We start from the raw sequence: 19,235 nt of genomic DNA, 5'->3' as shown, positions 1-19,235 counted from the left end.
AAAAAGAATAATTAAATTGAGGACAATATAAGAAAATTAAAGTTGGAGATATCTTCTCTTCATCAGATATTTAATCAGAAGCACTGGGTCCCATCACAATTGATGATGATAACCTAATCAGAGTGGGCTTTATCTATCGTGGGTCCCTCTGTTGCTGCATTTTCACAAAGCTTTGTGTTACATGCAATGTATTTCCATATTTGTGTTATACTTATATTATAACATATAGTCAAGCATTTTTTATTTCAGACATATTGAAAATCTCTCGTCAAGTGTATATTATTGTATCGATATTTTAAGTTTTCATTTTTTTTTCGGTACATGTAAATTTTACCTTAATTATAGTTAGAAGCGGTAAAATGGAGGTTTTTTTTTTCTTTAGTTATAACTCAAATACAAAAGTAAATACTTTTAATAAGTTGAATTACAAGTATTTTGCAATAGAGTGAAGTTTTAGAAGTGTTTAAGCAATGTGGTACCATTACATTCACCTAGATAGTAGCTAGTCTGGGGTGTTTTTAAAATGACTAAAAGTGTTTATGAAAAAAATGTTTTTGGATTCCAAAAGCATTTCAAGTAATTTCCAGAATTTATTTACATTTTTACTAAAAATTAATCCAAAAAATATTTTCACAAAAAAACAACTTTTAGTCATTTTTTTAATAAATAAAATATATTGATGAGAAAAGGAGAATGCAAACAACAAAGAGTAGCTGAAAATACAAACACGCAATAAAGAGATGCAGCTATAAGAAAAACAGACAACAAAGCTAACAACGATGCATCAAAGCAGCAAAAATAAGCAATAACTATTCATAGTTATATTCCATTCCCGTAAAGTAGAGTCATTAGAAACGAAATGGGCGATTTTCGAAGAACTCAATCGAAGTCTAATGATGAACTTAATTGTTGAGAATCATGCAGTGGGTTGACATGAGTTCTTGAATTTACGGTTGTTTCGCTCCCTCCAAACATAATACACTATAGCAGTAAGACTTAACTTCAAAACTATCGATGATAAAAATGTTCCCTTGCAACTTTAAACGAGCCCTTAGATGCCGGTAATTTTGAAAACAACATAAAACGACCCCTAATGTTTTCGTTGTGTTGTGGGTTGTCTTGACCCTACTTGCCGGTCTCGTAGGGCAATAAAAGATTGAAGTCCCAAACTTCCATCGGTCTCAAATTTTCACTTTGGAGCATACTTGCCATTTGGACATAACTAAACCATAAAATCTCCAGAAAATATATAAAAATTAATTAATTAAACTAATTAAACAGAGTTAAAAATTAAATATAAAAACCAATAATAATTGTCATTGTCCATTTTCTGCTCCGTGGACTTTCCACTTGAAGTTCGAGACAGCACGAAACCACCAAAAAAACCCAATCGATTTCTGAGAGCAGAGCACAAAACCAAGTAAACACCACCACCTGCAGCAAAAACAACACAGGAAAACAGAGAGTTTTACAGAGAGAGAAACAGAGGATTTTAGAGGGAGAAAAACAGAGGAAAAAGCTGCTTGCTTGATTGCTTGATATACTTATCAATGGCCTCCAAAACCCAAGACTCTGACAGAGTCACAGTTTCAGCACCGCCGCTGCCGCCGACGCAAAGACCAGTGATAACACTCCCCCCGCGGCCGTCCGCGGAGGCCTTTTTCAGCGGCGGATCTGGGGCGAGCCCGGGCCCGATGACTCTGGTCTCGAACTTCTTCGACACCTACCCTGAGTCGGATTTCAGGTCCTTCTCTCAGCTCCTCGCCGGAGCTATGGGCTCGCCGGTGGGTTCCACAAGGGGGATGAGCTTTTTTACCGAGAACCCAGCTGATGGTTTGGGAAAATCAGGCGGAGGTTCCGAAAGCGGGGAGGGCGGTTCCGGGTTTAAGCAGAGCAGGCCGATGAGCTTGGCGGTGGCTCGTCCGCCATTGTTTACTGTTCCGCCGGGGCTCAGCCCCTCCGGGTTGCTCAACTCGCCTGGCTTTTATTCACCTCAGGTAAATTTTATCTAATCTCTACGAAATTTACTGTCACTCTTGGGTTTGCTGTGTCTTGTTGGTGGTTGGTGAGAGTTTGGTTAGTTACTGTTGGGCGGCTACGTCAAAGTTAAAGTAAAATGTGCTTTCTTTTGTGTTGAGTATTGGAATATGGTATTGCAGAATGATGGGTTTTGGTTAAAGTTGCTTTCTTTCCACCAATTTTGTCACGAAATGATGGATTTCTTCACAAAATTGTGTGCAACGAAAGTTGGATTTCTTTACAAAACATCAACTTTGTTATGCCATTTGCAAAAGCTGTATGTTGGTGCTTCTTGTGCCTGTGTGTTGAGCATAGTTTATATTATTCGATTCACCAATCTCGAGTTTATTTGTTTAGTGTGGTTGGAATCCCTGATTAGATTTGGTTATGTATACGAAGGGTACTTTAGGTTAACATCCTATACTTTTTGTTAAAAGCTCCTCAAACCTTGTTAAACGTGTTAATTTGTTGATGCATTTTTGTGACAGACGATATGGAACTATGTTCGTGTGGGTCTTTCGTTCCCCATTGTCTTTCTACACAATACAATATGATTTCTGAAGGTGGCTGACTTGAATTAGTATCCGGTATTCATGTATTGTTCTTCATATTGATGCAGAGTCCATTTGGAATGTCACACCAGCAGGCCTTGGCACAGGTTACTGCTCAAGCTGCGCTAGCCCAATCTCGTGTGTACATGCAACCTGAGTATCAACCTTCTTCAGTAGCACCCCCGACAGAGCCAGAGGCACGTCCACTATCCTTAATGCCCAATGAAGCTTCTCAGCAGCAGACATTGCCCTCAACATCTAAAAGTTCTGCAAGGCAATCCCCAGAGGCATCTCATTCTGATAAGAAATACCAACCTTCATCGACTGATAGGCCTGCAGACGATAGCTACAACTGGCGGAAATATGGGCAGAAGCAGGTTAAAGGCAGTGAATTTCCTCGAAGCTACTACAAGTGCACACATATGAATTGCCCTGTCAAAAAGAAAGTCGAGCGTTCTCCTAATGGAGAAATAACTGAGATTATCTACAAAGGGCAGCATAACCATGAAGTCCCCCAACCGAGTAAACGCTCAAAAGATGGTGATCTGAACGGGCCTAAGCCTGAAAACGGATTACAAAGAAGGATTGGAGATTCAAATAGGTTGAGTGAAAATGTAGCTTCGTACCCACGACCTGAGATGGATCAAGAATCTACTCAAGCCGCTCCTGGACAGTTACCGGGGGAAAATGACAATGAAGAGTTGGGCGATGGGGAAAGTAGAGAAGAGGGAGATGCTGATGAACCTAATGCAAAGAGAAGGTATTTTCAACCCTATCATTTTGCATAAAATCATAGTATATTGTTTACATTTCTTTCTTTTTAATATTCAAGTATCCTTGTATGTGAGTGCAGAAACATAGACGTTGGCACATCTGAGGTAGCTTTGCCACATAAGACGGTCACAGAACCAAAAATCATTGTGCAAACTAGGAGTGAAGTTGATCTCTTAGATGATGGTTATAGGTGGCGCAAGTATGGGCAAAAGGTGGTCAAGGGGAATCCTCATCCAAGGTGGTAACTTCTTCCATATAAATGTTTCAGTTTTACTTATTGCATTATATGCAAAGCCAAGTAGTTTGTTCTCGCTAAATTGTTTCTGACATGTTAATATTCACTATTAATGAATTAATAGGCTTGCATGTTTCTTGGCCAGAATTTAAAAAGGGCAATTAAGTATTCCGAGAATTTTGCATATTGTTTAATGGATGGAGGTGAAATCAAGAACTATTAGATGATATATAGCGTTAAATTCAGAAAAAAATCTTTAGAGATTGGGATGAATTCACGATTACTTATGCTCAGATTGATTAAGAAACAACTACTTTCTGATCTTAGAGCGTCACATCTTTAGCGTACATGTACAATATGTGAAGAATTTACTACTACTGTTTTTGGTTCCAAATGGTTTTCCTTTTGTGAGCATGTTTGGTTTTCCTTTTGTGAGCATGTTTTCTAATACTAACTTGCTTACAGAAGCTATTACAAATGCACTTTTGTGGGATGCAATGTCCGTAAGCATGTTGAGAGAGCTTCCACTGATGCCAAAGCCGTCATCACTACATATGAGGGGAAACACAACCATGATGTTCCAGCAGCAAGAAACAGCAGCCACAACACGGCCAATAATAGTGCATCACAGTTAAAACCACCAGCGCCTGGGGCTTCACAGCATACCCTATATGGAAACAATGACCAGAGACCGGTACTTCTTCAGCTAAAAGAAGAGCAAATCTTTGTTTAAAGTGCTTTGGTGAAATCCGTTAAGTAAAGGTCAGTATTCAAGTCCAACCAACTAACACGATGCAAAATGAACAAATACAGAGAAGGTGTGTGATCTTTTTGATATGTATTGCTGCACATGTAAATGGTTTATAGGCTTGGCTGCATAGGCCCAACATTATTTGTAAATTCGAATGCAGAAATAGGGTCGTATTCGTATAGACTTACTTCTCGCGGAAATGCGAATACACAAGTATACAACTCATGTATAAATGTGCTTTGAATCTACCTGGATTTTTTCAGTTATTTCCGTCTATGTTGGTTGTTTCTTTTTGGTTACATTTCTCACGTATAAGCTCGCGTGCCGGTCAATGATATAGCAAATGCGAGACATCCGTTTCATGAAACGGGTGAAGGCACGTTTTTGGACTATTTTTTTACAGGAACAAAGCAAAGCTACCTGGCTATTATATGTCCTGCTTGCTTCTGCTTAATTGCTCATTTGAGATGTTCATACTTTTTGGTACCTGCTTATGTGGGCTGTTATATGAGCGGCACAAAAGCGACCAAAAGAAGTTGAAGCAGGACAACTCTTTTGCCATTTGGGATATTGTTTGTACTTTGACCGCGAAAATACATCGAAAATGTGTTCTAATTTCGAGTTAGTAAACACGTCATAAATTAGTGTTTGCGTCCAAATAACTGTTCCAACGTCGAACAGCTTACATAAACAACTGAAACACCCAATACTTTGAATCAATTATTTATTTATCTAATCCGAAATTGCTTATTTCCCAGCTCATAAAATTTAGCACAACTTTAATTAATAAACATTAAACATTTCAATTATCTCAATTCACAAGGAACGGGGAGAGTGAGAAAATGCGTAGGATTATAATAGGTGACAACATTTAATTCACGTACTATTTAATGAAAAGGAATTTATGAATTTAAACTGGTAATCATTGAATAGCATGGTCTGCTAACACAGACATATATTGTAAACAATTTGATGTGGATTAGGAAAGATTGGTGTTTTATTTTTATTTATTTATTGCTGTTTTTATATCGAACAAGCGGAGGAGCCAAAGATCCAAAACCACACAAAAATACAGGGGCGACAAAAAAAGCTAATAATATATAGCCTGCTTCTGGATATATAATCATACACAGCACCAAGGCTGTTGGGTAGTTGGCCAGCAACCTCCATTACCACCACCCTCACCTCTCCATGTCATACAACATCACTCATCACACAACTCTCTCTCTCTCTCTCTCTCTCTCTCTCTCTCTCTCTCTGTGTAAAGTTTCTTAGACGACATGCTCTTGGAATGACTAAACGTGTTTTTTGATGATTCAAAACGTTTCTGACTATATTTGTCAGAAAAAATTCAAAAGCGTTTATATACTATCGAAATATTCTCTAAAGACGCGCCACGAAAGTACTTTCAAGTGTTTTTTTTTTAAATGCTTCTAAAAGAAGCACTTGTGTGCGGAAGTACTTCCTACTAGCTTCTATCTCTAAAATTTCCTACTTTTTCTCTCTTCCCTGTCACTGTGCGACTGACTGTCCATTGTCCAACCAGGTACACCGCACCAAACACCATGAAAGCATGAAAGCAACCAACAAACAACAACGGTTACATTTCCCACCTTTTCCTCTTTTCCCAAATCACAAACCCCAAAAATAAAAAACAAAAGCAAAAACAAAAACAGAGAAAGAGAAAAGATGAAGAAAAACAGGGACCCACGTACGCAAATCAATGTCGACTGTGAAAACGATGTTGCTGTTGCTTCCTCTGTTTCCGGTCCGTTAGTCGCGACATCCTCATAATCCCCTCCGCACAATTCGCAATAACCGAGGAGGGAGGAAGACCGGCTCGTTGGGACAACCACCCAAATATGGCCGCCTCTGTTTTCTCGATTTTCTTTGGCTTGAAGAAAATGCGAACCCATTTTTGAGACTGCCCTAACGCTGTAGGGGTGCCCCTCCCCCTTATCGACCCTTCTCCTGATCTCCGCCGTTTGATCCCTCGGCGATCTCCCCCCACATTATCCGATCGATAGATGCTGGCGGGATTTGGCGGTGGCGGTGAATGGGTTGCATCAGCTCCAAGAGGGCGGCTGCCACGGCTTCTCCTTGTTACGAGTACTCGGCCGCAGTTTCCCACAATGGCTCCGTCCTCCTCCAGCCCTCTTCATCTTCCTTGAAAAAGGACAACTCCGCCTCCGCCACCACCACCACCAACAACAACGTCAGCCGATCCAAATCCAAACCAAAGTCCAAATCGAACTCTTCGGAATTTAAGAAGAGTGGTAGCAAGAAGGACCCGCAGAATCATCGACCGGGCGACGTGTCGGAGGATCGGGGCGTCGTCGGAGGGAGAGAGTCGAAGAAGAGCAGGAAAGAGAAGGAGGGGTCTTATCACAGCCATAATAGTCACAATGGCGGGAAAGGTAGCACCTTTAGCTTCAGGTTGGGTTTTTCCAGTCGTTCTTCTTTGGAGGCTGAGCAATTCTCCGCCGGCTGGCCCTCTTGGCTCAGCGCCGCCGCCGGCGAGGCCATTTATGGGTGGATCCCCCTCAAAGCTGATGCTTACGAGAAGTTGGAAAAGGTACATTTTCATGGATCATCTTCCCATTTTCCATTAGTTTTAATGACATTATTAATTAATCACTAATAAATCTAATTGCAAGAGCACATCTTTAGTTTGTTTAAATGTGCAAGCCTTTAAAAACTTGTAATGGGATTTTGTTCTTGATGTAATTCAATGGTAGTTTCTAATGCTTTGCCCTACATTTTTAAAATTTTGAATTTGCTTACAGTTTATTGCTTTTTGACATTAGTTCATTTCTGCGTGCAGATTGGACAAGGTACATACAGCAGTGTGTTCCGAGCTAAGGAAGTCGAAACTGGGAGGATTGTTGCACTCAAGAAAGTGCGATTTGACAATTTTCAACCAGAGAGTATTAGGTTTATGGCTCGAGAGATTATGATTCTTCGCAGGCTTGATCATCCGAACATAATGAAATTGGAGGGCATAATAACATCTCGATCATCAAATAGCATATATCTCGTATTCGAGTACATGGAGCACGATCTTGCAGGACTTGTAGCTAGTCCCGAGATCAAATTCAGCGACATGCAGGTTAGTTTCTTGCCTAACAAGTTTTGTTGAACCGTTTGAACGTTGCCAGACAAGTCAATAAGTTTGGTTGGTCTTTCTTCTGTGTAGATTAAATGTTACATGAGGCAGCTATTATCCGCAGTCGAGCACTGTCACTTAAGAGGTATTATGCATCGAGATATCAAGGCCTCGAATATTTTGGTAAACGACAATGGGATTCTAAAGTTGGGAGATTTTGGATTGGCTAATGTCGTTAACTCAAAGAGCAAGCAACCACTGACAAGTCGTGTGGTGACCTTGTGGTACCGTCCTCCTGAACTTTTGATGGGGGCAACTGAGTATGGAGTTTCGGTGGATCTCTGGAGCGTGGGCTGTGTATTTGCAGAACTGTTTCTAGGAAAGCCTATCCTTAAAGGAAGAACTGAGGTGATTACTTACAACGTTAATGTCCAACGCTAAAAGTTTCTCTAACGATGGATTTTAAATAGAGTCCTCCTTAGCAATATGGGATTTAGAATTCGAGATGAAGTTAATAGCTCCCCTCTGGTTTTACAGGTCGAACAACTGCACAAAATTTTCAAGCTTTGTGGTTCGCCGCCTGAAGAATACTGGAAAACGTCAAAGCTTCCTCACGCAACTATGTTTAAACCGCAGCACACTTATGAAAATTCTCTTAGGGAGAGGTGTAAAGAATTTCCAACTACTGCAGTAGACATGTTAGAGAATCTTCTTTCGGTAGAACCTTACAAGCGCGGGACTGTCTCCTCTGCCCTAATGTCCGAGGTACATTTCTTAAAAAATATACTCTCAAAACTTTATGACGGCAAATTACTTTCAACATTGTTTGAAGAGAAGTTCTTAAGAGCATAAAGAATTCTGCCTTTGCTGATTTACTTCTTTGTCTTGGCCTCTCTTCTTGCAGTACTTCAAAACAAAGCCTTATGCCTGCGATCCGTCACATTTGCCAAAGTATCCTCCTACCAAAGAAATGGATGCTAAAATTCGGGAGGAATCACAAAGGTAAAATTTTTCGTTTAAACTAAGGTTGTAATTCAGATGTCAGTAGGACTCTGCGGGTGTTTTCATTTCTAATTGCGATGTTTACTTATAAGTGATTTCAATTGTTTACTGAGACGGCTATATTTGTTACATTATTCAGAAAAAAACCTGGTATTCGAGCACGAGAGACAAGGAAACCAAGGAGAGTCCGTAAGGCCTTGCTCGAGTCAAATAGTTCCACTAAATTGGCACCAAAAGAGGTCTTTCTCTATCTCTGTTCATGCTCGCCTGCGCGTGTGGGAGTGTGTGTATTTTTTTATGGAAGCATGAAAGCATGAAGCAAGCGAGTTCTAACTGAGTGATTAATCCTTTGGGTGTGCAGGATGGGCAAGACGAGCATACTCAATCTGCTCGTAGAATGAATGGTGGTAACCCACTTATCCTGAGGGCGAAAGGAGGGCTTCTGCGCCGTGAGTCTAATCTAAAACCGCAATTTGATACAGTTTCGGAGAATTGCGAGTTGAATGCATCACTGGGAGATAGTACATTGTCTTCCGTACAAACCTCAGCAGCAAGCGGCTTTGCATGGGCTAAAAGGGGAACCGAGGATGGTACTAAATCCGCAGTTTCAGACGGCTCAAAAAGTCAGTTCAGTGCACTTGATGCAAATTTCGCAAGGAGTACATATGACCTAAAACAAGGACATAGAACTGGCAGGATGGCTATACGAAAGCTTAGAACTTTCGACGCGTCTGAACTTATTAGTACAGAAGAGCCAGATGATACAGGAAACAACACGGTAAGAACATAGAACAAAACCATCACCTTTGATACAGTTGATCCAAATGCTTTACCCTTAATTACTGTGACTTATCCTTCAACAATGTAATAGGATTACATTGCGGAAGAGAAGCGTGACATCGAGTTTTCCGGACCCCTACTATCCCAGCCGTGTAGAATCGATGAACACTTGCGAAGGAACGAAAGCCATATACGCCATGTGGCTCGACGATCAAGGTTTGAAAAAGGTACATACGGCAATCTTAATCCCCGAGAAATTTTTAGTTGTGACAGAAATACGGATGATACACCACATGTTTTTATGTAAATGGTGGAGAATTTTATTTTTTAAGTTATTAACTTTTTAACACATATATCCCACCCCATTGTGTACTGCCCCATATGACGGTCATACTAAAAAATCTCTCCTTAATCCCGGTGGAGCATAAATTACTATGTTATTATACATGTATCATATTACTAAACCACATCACTTATCATTTGTGTTACAGAGATAGAACCCGAACCTTTACAACTTGCTCTTTGAGATGGTCATCTGCAAACGTAATACAAATAGTTGTATATACACGACAAAGGCGACGGTGATTTAAGTGTCATGAGTTGAACTTAATTTCTTCAAGAGAAATGGTGCAATAGCAGGCAGTGCTTGTTGAATCAAGCAATCAAAATCCTCAGGTATTGGAGCTCAGAAGGCATTTTTATCTTGCCACAAAATTTCATGAGTCAAATACGCTCTCTGAATCATGAACCAAAGAAAGAAAAAAATCACAAATGTACAACACCATAGGCATTTTAGTAAACATCTTGTCTCTCTGGGCCTCTGATCTATATGCTTACCATTTTGCCCTTTTCATTTTTCAAGTGCTCAAATCTCTTTTTCTTGAATGATTTGGTGGGCATCTTAAAATTTTTATTTATTTAAAAGTAAATATATATTATGATTAAAGTCTAAAGACAACCCCTGTAATGTTTGTTTGATTTGTTTGTTTGAGAATGATATCTCTAAATTACTCTTAACTCACGCCGTGGAGATTAAAACTCGGGTTTCACAATACTAAATTACTCTTAACTCACGCCGTGGAGATTAAAACTCGGGTTTCACAATACTTTAACCAATTGATTTAACTTGAGTGTAAAGAAAAAATCATAACATCATGACCAATTAACCTAACTAATGCTCTGGGGATTAAAACCGAGTTCCACAATACCCTAAGCAACCATCGAGTGCAAAGAGAGTCATAGTATTATAACTAATTGACCTAACTCACGACTCGTTTATCTAATTGAATTGTTGTTTGTCAACATTTGTAATTTCCGTGTGGGATAATGAAATACGGGGAAAATTAAAAAAAAATATTAATAATAAACGACAAAAATCAGAGACCGTGAACAAAATGAACAGCGATTAGATTACCCAAAAAACCCTCAAATCGAAAGAAATAAATGGTTTTTAAAAGCAAGAAATTGGGTTTCAGAGAAAAAAGAATTGATTTTCGTAGATTTTAGAAGCAAGAAAATTAGGGTTTTAGAGCAAAAAAAGGAAAGAGATTTGAGATGTAGGGCAAACAGACAGCGCATGCTGCAAAAACTGGAGCAGCAGAGCGGCCATGGAACCCCCCACCGCAACCTCCCCCTTAAGAAAGAAGTTGGGTCGTTAATGTGCGCCCAACGCACTAACGTGCGCCACGAATAAACCTCTCCCGTGGAATACCACGCCGCCTCTTCCTTAAGAGGGAAGCGCCCGGCCTCGGGCACCATTTTCTCTTCTGCCTTCCTCCTCCACCCCTTTTATACTGTAACCCTAAACCATGTAACAGAACCAAATTTCCTAATATGCCCTCGCATATTCAAACTTACCTTTTAATTTTTAAGGAAAACTAATAATAAGAGTTTGAAAACTTTGAGTTTTAACAATAAGGATAAAATAAAAAGTAACATGAATAGTACCATGATTGAATTTTTAGTGTAAAAATATGATTTTTTTGTTAAAGTGAAGAGTATCGTGAGTTTTTTGTTAAAATTCCCTATTTTTTATCTAACGAATATAAAATTTTAATACACTAACGCTATCATTTTACTAATAAAAAGATAAATTGTTGATTCGCTCCCAAAAATATTACTTGAGTGAAAAATAACTACACTAAACACTAGACCGTAATACCAATCAGTTCTATAGTTCGGTTGTATTTTGTATATCCTTTTTTCGTTGTTGTAATTTGGATACGTTGGATACCGATTCAAATCGGATCTGCCCACCCCAATTGGTTGGGTATGAACTTATGATGTATCAATTCCATATTAGTTGTGATATACAAGGGACTTGAAGGAGAAGATGGCATACAAGTAATCAAACATTAAACCTCAGTCCTAATAAATCCTAAATCCTAAAGTAGCTTATTTAGGACTCGTTTGGAAATATTTTTAAAATAACTGAAAATGTTTTTGGTAAAACTAATTTGATTTTTGGAGGAAGCACCATATATGTGTTTCTTGCAAGAAGCACCATGATCCACTTAAATTATTACTAAGATTGGTTTCATAAACTTTGTCAGCAAAAACGTTTTCAATCATTTTAAAAGCACTTTCAAACAAGCACTTAATCACGATTATTGAAACGGTATATAGGAACACTTCCATGGCTACAATGACAAACATCTCTTTTTCTTTTGATTTACAGAAGGGCATCTTGACCATCAATGTCGCCCGTAATGTGTGTATACCGGGTCACTCGAAATGACATCCCCTGCATTTCATCGTCTATATCATTCATCCTCAACGGTCACTAGACTCGGTATTTGGCCGTGATCAACAAAATCAATCTTGTTCAGCCTCATACAACACAGCACTTGCTCTGGTAGCTCTTCCTGTTTTTGTGCCTATAAAAAGCGCGAAAACATCAAGTTAGTAACACGAAAACAATTTGCAGTCAGACCGATGAATATGACAAGATTTCTGGTTACCTGGATGGTCAAACCCATGTCCAGAATTCCGTTTTTCAGACGCTCTCTAAAGGATTCGAGACCCTTCCTCGATATGTAGCTGAAGCGATGAATGTCCAGATCAATCTCAAAGTAATTAGGGCCCTGCATGTGAAAGTGCTTGATGAAATCACACACACGGTATTTTTTGCTATGTAAAACTTGGCAATGTCAAAGGTTCAATGCTTACCTTATAAAAATTGTGCTGAGGACGCGAAAGAACTGGTTTTTCGTTATATGCATTTACAAGCTTCTTTTCAGCAGAACTCAGACCGAGGTCCTCAGGATTAACCACCCCAGCCATGATCTTTAGCCTTTCTCTAAAAGGTACAACGGAGTCCTTTGCAAATCCCTTAACCTTTTCCGTTTCATCGTCAACCAATTTCTGAAACATTATTCACATAGATAAATAAACCTGAGTATATACCAATAGATAATCCAAATGTTAAGTTTATAACGAAAGAGTTAATCGAAATGAAGTTACCTTGATGCTGTCCTGGAATTGAGGAGAGATGTCTTTCTCAAAACTCTCAGAAATTTTGAAATACATTACGAGACTCATCCCCTCTCCATCACTATCACCGAGGAAAATTGCAGTGGGATAAGTAGGCAACTGCAACAACGCGGAGGGCAATATCATAAGAAACTGTTGAGGACAGTGTAAATAACAAAGCATACCAACATAATTTAGTTCTCTGAAAGTACCTGTATATTTACAATGAGGAGTGAAGGCACTTTTCCGTCGGCTTTTACTTTGGGAAGCTCAAGATGCTGGGCAATGTGATGTATCTTCTTGGGGCACACAAATAAATCAACACCTATTGGAGTATATGGACTGTAGTTTGGAGCAGGTGACTTTCGTTTATCCCTGATAAACAGAAATAGTATTTCTCATTAGAGCAAAGAAAAACCGAAAAGAGTAACTAGTTTCAAATTCAGTCAAGGTTGGTTTTAAGAAAGAAAAACCAAAATCATACTTGAAATAGTTCTCGCCACGGAGTTTGAAAGTTGAGGGTGGAATCTCGGACCAAGATCCTGAAGTCAGCTTCTCTACTCTACAACATGGAATGATACATCCTGGTCTAGGACAATACAGAAACCTTTTTGATTGACCTGCGGATTTATCATTGCTATGTTCAGTAACAGAGATGTACAACAATCTCAAAACTCTAAAATTTTAATTGTACTCAAAGACATATAAAGTATTCGATTGCTTACATTGTTCAATGGTTTCGTCCGCATCACACGATCTCCTCTTAAAAGAAAGCCTGAAAACTGCTGATGGCTTTCTTTGGGCCTGTGGAGCCAAACTCTGCGCACTTAATATCTTATCGTTGAAACTTACAGAAGGTATCATTCGAGGCAAGCCAGATTTAAGCATATTGCCTTGAATCTTTTCATTAGAATCACGTCGATCCTCTCTAAGTCCTTTAAAGCTTCCATAAGAATGATCCAGAATATTCTTCCTCTTGCTACGAACTTCGTCATCCTTCCCCACGAACTTATTCGATTTACCTCCATCTATTTTTGTATAGCTTTGGTATTCTTCATACTTACACCCATTATCTACAAAGCGTGCAGATCTTTCGAACTGAACTACTTGGCCACCTGAGATATTCCCAATGGGATTGCCTGCTAATGGAAAACCATCTGTAGAACAGGGAAGAAAATTAAAAACAAAACAAAACATTTTCCAATAAGTAGCTCATAAAATTACTTCAGTAGTATTGACATTTCGCAATAAAACAAGACGAGAGTAATGTCTATATGCTGTGTTTGTGAATGTGTGTATGTAGTTGTAGGTCGATGGCCAATACCTCCGTGTATACTAATAAATTCATCGTCCGAGTCAGATTCCAGAATACTCACTGAGTCGAACCAAGTTTCTTCTTGGCAAATTACTGCAAGTGAATAATTTTCAAAATATGAGATTCAAGAGCTAAGAATTTTTCTAGTCAGCATTTTCGGTTGAAAGACAGTTGAAATCTGATGAAAAAAAAAAAAAGAACAACCATTCGAATCATATTGGCGGTGCCACTGCATCTGGGTGAGTTGGAACGTAGAATTAGAAACCTTAGATCTTCTGTGAGTAGTTGTTGCACCATTCTCAAAGTCCGCAAGAACAAACTCACTCACAGAATAATCAGTTACGCGAGCTCCTGCATCGCTGTTTCTCTTCTTGGTACCATCAGAAGCAGAGCAGGTTATCTTTCCATGGCGTTTGTTGACCCTCTGACGGTGTTTCTTCCGTGATTTAATTGTTCTGGACGGGGTTGACACACAACCACCCATTGCAGATCCAAACTACTGCGAAGTCTTCATAAAGTCCTCCAATTGGTGTGCCTACAATGAACTGAAACAAAATACATCAGAGAAGAACAAAAGAATTCTCGGAAAGCAGTTTCTTAGATCGCAAACAATCCAGACAACACAATCAATTTGTTCATCATGATAATCCATTAACATAAATTTTTAATCCCGAATTTTAGTCCCGGCTCACAAGAACACAAGCATGACCAAAAAGTTGGTACAAATCACATCAATAAAAACTCAACATAACCTTATTCCCTATACTTTTTTATCAGCTAAAACAAATACCATCAATGTCAGTGTTTAAGTAAGATAAGATGATAGATGATCAGCTGTAAAATCTATCGACAACACCTGTGTTTTAAAACTTGTGACTTCTTTGCAAAACTTCTTCACTGAATGAAAATGTTCATCACTGTAATATTCTATTAAAATATGATTATATTATCTTAAATAACAAGCTATCAAATTAAGTATGCCTATAGATGCTAATATGATATTTGGAAAGCAATTAGGAAACGGATTAGGGTAATGTATCTTGGATGTTTTAACTCACATTTGACTTAACAACTGATCTAATCTCAGAATTCCAACATAAATAATGGCTTAAAAAACTTCAAAAATATATGAAAAATGAAAACAAACAGAAAGATGCAAATGAACATCACTGCTGATATAACAAAAAAATATGCAAATTTCATAGCACAGATTCTGAAAAGTTGCAGAATTACATACCCAGAAAACAATTCTGCATCCCTTTTATGAATTTTCAAACTGGCAGAAGCATACATATAAAGGAAGAGAGAGAGAGAGAGAGAGAGAGACCTTTGAGTTTGAGTTTCAAGGAAGCTTCAGTTTTAACTTCCACAAAAGATATTAAAATTGCAAAAGGTAGAAGAAACGGTAGGAGACCCCACTTCCAAAGATGTTAAAAATGACAAATGAACAGGAAAGCAAGCAATCATCATAAATAAAAATTGAAGTGCTTATTAATAAAAAGGAATAGACCGATCATTCGTCCCCATCACAAGGACAATAAAAGCGTCAAAATGTGACGTTTCGTGGATAAAAAGTACACAAAAACCCAACAAACAAATATGAAGTAGAAACATACAACAAAATGCATTTCCACAAAAAAAATTTGGGAAATTTAAACTAAATGCAACATATGGAAAGCGATAGACTTTGGACTGTTTAGAAGTGCTTCTAAAATGACTTTCAGAGAAAATATTTTTTAGTTCCAAAAACACTTAAAAGTGGCAAGAAGCACAAAAGCACTTTGGATGAAACTGAAGATTTGGAGCTGTGAATAAAAACCCAGAAAGTCAAACGCAATCAAAGTCCAAAAAATAGGAAAAGTTCCAAAATTTGAGGGGGAAAGAAACTAATGCAGGAAATGGAAAGTGAGAAACTTTACATATATGAAAATAAATATATGAAACTTTGGAGAGAAACCAGAAAATCTAAACCAATCAATGGCCAAAAAATAGACAGATAAGAGATCATTAAAAACATCAAACTTTACCTTGTTGCCAGAATGCTGCAGACTCCCTCTCTCTGAAACAACAAAAACAGAGAGAGGGACAGAGATTCCGACTCATCCGACAATGTCGGATCCGGGTCCGATGCTAGAACTAGCTGCTTGTCTTTCTTGAAGCTTGGATAAGTTAAATTACAAACAAATAAATAAACCCTCTAAATATTTGTGAAAGAAGAAGAACAGGAGAAATGGTGAGGAGGGTTTGATTTATATATAAAATGAGCAGAAGTGTTTTGCAGAGGGGTTCGGTGGGTGTTTCGATGTTCGTATCGTATGCATTATTGGCCTTGAGTTTAGCAAATTGTGTCCGAGATTTCGGTGGGAGAAACAGGGAGAAAGAGAGAGGGAGAGAGAGGAGGGAGACAGAGGGAGAGGGAGAGGGAGAGAGAACAGATTTTTCCCATTTGTTTTTTGTTTACGAAGATTTAACTTTTCTAGATATCTTGTTCCTATCTGTCCTGTGAAATATGAACTTGTTAATTTCCTTGGTTGTTAAAATGTTAACTCCTATTTCTAAAAATGCGTAATTGATAGATTCGCGCACACGAGATAGAAATTTATTTAAACAAAAAATGACAGTGTGACGATATCTCAAGTTACTTATTAATTTAATACAATATTTTTTATTACTTTGTCGGTATAATCTTCTTTATTTGATGAGTATAGTGTGCTACGAATCTACTACAATACATGTACAATGATGATCTGATTAATACAAAAGACGCTAATTAAGGTCGAAAACATACAAATTTAATTTAATTAGATTCAAAATGTATCATGATGTGAGGACCACTCGAATTATAAGCTCTATAATTATGCAAAACATTTCATATCTTTAATCATTATTTTTTTTTTCCAATATTCTAATTATTATCGGGTCCTAGTTCAATTTTGTCGACTTCCATGTGTTTATAAGTCAATCGGAATTTGAAGATCTCAATCCGTCATCTTGGTCTAAGCTTTTGGAAACCGCAAAATCACGTGTGTTAACATGTAGTTAAGGACCAAATTGCTAACATACTTTCTAATCAAGTAAGTTTCGCATACAATATCTGAGTTTTTTTTTTTTTTTTTTTACTTTTTTAATTTAAAAAGAAGATAAGTTGGTGGTTTCTCCACGATAGTCACTTTTTTAAGGACTAGAAAGACTCATAAAAGCATTTGAACATGTTTTAGCCACCATTGTGTGATTCACTAACATTAGGAATCGAATCAAGAATGTGTCGTGTGGAATATAGGCCAAGACTTACTTGGCTGAAGAAAATTACAATAATGTTGCTAATATATGTGTATAACATTGTTATTTAACGATTCGTTCATTGTATAATAATTCGTAACTAGTATACATAATCTATTTCAATTTTCTTTTTTTCTCTCAACCTATCAAAAATTCAGTGTGCTATGAATTGGCATGGGCCACATGGTCACACATGTTACCCCTGCTATATTAATGTGACAATTGCACAATTATATGGTTTTACAGGTCCATCCAGCTGCTTTTGTTTCCCTACTTGTTCTTCTTCGCTCTTTTCTGGCCTCACAGACTCACAAGTCTACAAAATTATACCTGTTTTTGGATGAAAACACCAACTGCTATCAATGCTTACAAGTTACAAGCAATATCCATGAAATTTCACCATACTTTTCATCGAATTTTCCTTATATTTTATATTATATAACCTTTTTATGGTTAATTTTCTTTTTTACAAGTTACAAATATTATATACATGACGAAAAGTTTTGTTTAAGCTCGGACAATGGATCCCCACGCATGGGACATCATAAGTCATGCTAATTAAAGTGAGGCAAGTAGGGCAACCTAACACCGTATAAGCAGTTGGAGTGCTGAAAAGCTAGATAGGCCTTTTTTCTGAAAGATGTGATATTACTTTTGTTAAACTGTAAATTGTGAGTGGCATGAATAAAGATCGATGGAGATGTTAGTGCCATTTTTTCATGAGATTCACGTCAAGGAAAGGATAATCTATAACGATGATCTATCGATGCCCTTCGTATATATAGAATGGGTAATGTTATGGAAATCAAATTTGAAGACCAAATTTGTAAACTAAATAACGTATAACCAATAAGAATAAGCACGTTTATCAACGTGTAAGTAATAAGCCAATTATCAACTTCCATGTCCTTTAGTTTTCAAAATTTTGTCTAGAGCATCTTAAGAAATAGAAAGTAAGCACGTTAATCAATACATAAACAATAATCCAATTATCAACAACCATATCATTTAGTTTACAAATTTTAATGTTGAAATTTAGTCTCTTTAACATTACCCATGTACATAATATGTGTGTATAGAGAGAGGGTTTCTAGGTTTTGGTTAGCCACATTTAAAGAAAATGTGGATACTATTTATTTGGTCAATATATTATTTACATCCATATCGCGTGGTTATTGTTGCTACTGTTGATATTGTGAAGTTACAAAATATTATTATAATATGGCCCTCAATAAAGTTGTTCACTTTTACAATTGGTTGAGATATATTTGCACGCATGACCGAAATTAGCAACCAATAATTCAAACCTAATGATAATTAAGTATAGTTTTCAAATTCTAGCTACGCAGTCGATGTATGAGAAATGACAGCAACAGCATATCAGCAGATGAATTGGGGAGGGGCAGAAGCTTTGCAGAATTAATATGCTGATCAAAGTATAAAACCAAACTTCAAGTTTGTTCAAGAGAATGCTTGGAAACTTCATGTGCGTTAAACATAATCTTCCAGTTCTTAATTATCCGTCCTTTTCCTTCTATAGGGCTGGAAATCCTGCATGCATACGACCGAGTTCTTACGTTTCATGTAGGTTGAGTCCTTGGTTTCGTATGTATTATGCGTTTTCATCGAGTCAACTCATACAATAACTAGATCTAGTTGCTTCGTTTTTTCGGTTAATGGCACGAAATAGAGCACGAAGAATGCAACTAGCTAAGCACACATCAATGGCAACAAGCTGACATCTTCACCAAACTGTTCACGGTTGCTGCAGATCATGACATTTCTACCTAATTGATGAACATCCTTGGCTTCTTTCAGCTTCGTGCTTGTGCCTCGTTCGCGAGGAAGAGAAAGGAGAAATGAAAAAAAGAAAAAAAAAAAGGGTTTTATGGCTTATTTAATCTCAGCCGCACAACCTCATTAAAGCCTATCCAACGGCTGAGCGTGTGATT

At 37.8% G+C, this 19,235-nt stretch overlaps 3 protein-coding genes across 3 annotated transcripts; 2 read left to right on the top strand and 1 right to left on the bottom strand.

Annotated features, from left to right (window-relative positions):
* The first annotated feature begins 1,349 nt into the window (after positions 1-1,349).
* On the top strand, positions 1,350-4,596 carry LOC137739704 (probable WRKY transcription factor 3). Its single transcript, XM_068479381.1, has 4 exons — positions 1,350-1,997; positions 2,639-3,330; positions 3,424-3,582; positions 4,045-4,596. Exons 1-4 carry the CDS (start codon positions 1,551-1,553, stop codon positions 4,310-4,312), a joined length of 1,566 nt encoding a protein of 521 aa, XP_068335482.1. The 5' UTR covers positions 1,350-1,550; the 3' UTR covers positions 4,313-4,596.
* A 1,496-nt stretch (positions 4,597-6,092) lies between these two features.
* LOC137739954 (cyclin-dependent kinase C-2 C-like) lies at positions 6,093-10,191 on the top strand. The gene is made up of 9 exons (XM_068479710.1): positions 6,093-6,905; positions 7,155-7,439; positions 7,527-7,844; positions 7,974-8,201; positions 8,341-8,438; positions 8,578-8,677; positions 8,800-9,216; positions 9,310-9,445; positions 9,710-10,191. Exons 1-9 carry the CDS (start codon positions 6,387-6,389, stop codon positions 9,742-9,744), a joined length of 2,136 nt encoding a protein of 711 aa, XP_068335811.1. The 5' UTR covers positions 6,093-6,386; the 3' UTR covers positions 9,745-10,191.
* Positions 10,192-11,957: 1,766 nt separating this feature from the next.
* Positions 11,958-14,488, bottom strand: LOC137738628 (uncharacterized). Its single transcript, XM_068478107.1, has 9 exons — positions 14,209-14,488; positions 14,014-14,097; positions 13,415-13,846; positions 13,174-13,309; positions 12,902-13,064; positions 12,681-12,809; positions 12,387-12,581; positions 12,179-12,301; positions 11,958-12,094 (listed from the first exon to the last, which is right to left on the bottom strand). The coding sequence occupies exons 1-9, from the start codon at positions 14,486-14,488 to the stop codon at positions 11,981-11,983; spliced, it is 1,656 nt and encodes a 551-aa protein (XP_068334208.1). The 3' UTR covers positions 11,958-11,980.
* Positions 14,489-19,235: the final 4,747 nt, after the last annotated feature.

The sequence above is a fragment of the Pyrus communis genome, chromosome 7 (assembly GCF_963583255.1).
Source record: "Pyrus communis chromosome 7, drPyrComm1.1, whole genome shotgun sequence".
Lineage (NCBI taxonomy): Eukaryota > Viridiplantae > Streptophyta > Magnoliopsida > Rosales > Rosaceae > Pyrus > Pyrus communis.
Note: the sequence above shows the minus strand (reverse complement) of the source record. Positions and strands in the feature narration are given on the sequence as shown.

Excerpts from the sequence above, each read along its gene's own strand:
- LOC137739704 (XM_068479381.1), top strand. The coding sequence starts at position 1,551 with ATGGCCTCCAAAACCCAAGACTCTGACAGAGTCACAGTTTCAGCACCG. Across the intron at positions 3,331-3,423 it reads GAACCTAATGCAAAGAGAAG|AAACATAGACGTTGGCACAT; the intron begins GTATTTTCAACC and ends ATGTGAGTGCAG. Across the intron at positions 3,583-4,044 it reads AAGGGGAATCCTCATCCAAG|AAGCTATTACAAATGCACTT; the intron begins GTGGTAACTTCT and ends ACTTGCTTACAG.
- LOC137739954 (XM_068479710.1), top strand. The coding sequence starts at position 6,387 with ATGGGTTGCATCAGCTCCAAGAGGGCGGCTGCCACGGCTTCTCCTTGT. Across the intron at positions 7,845-7,973 it reads TCCTTAAAGGAAGAACTGAG|GTCGAACAACTGCACAAAAT; the intron begins GTGATTACTTAC and ends CTGGTTTTACAG. Across the intron at positions 9,446-9,709 it reads ACGATCAAGGTTTGAAAAAG|AGATAGAACCCGAACCTTTA; the intron begins GTACATACGGCA and ends TTTGTGTTACAG.
- LOC137738628 (XM_068478107.1), bottom strand. The coding sequence starts at position 14,488 with ATGGGTGGTTGTGTGTCAACCCCGTCCAGAACAATTAAATCACGGAAG. Across the intron at positions 13,847-14,013 it reads ATTTATTAGTATACACGGAG|ATGGTTTTCCATTAGCAGGC; the intron begins GTATTGGCCATC and ends CCTGTTCTACAG. Across the intron at positions 13,065-13,173 it reads CGTGGCGAGAACTATTTCAA|GGATAAACGAAAGTCACCTG; the intron begins GTATGATTTTGG and ends TCTGTTTATCAG.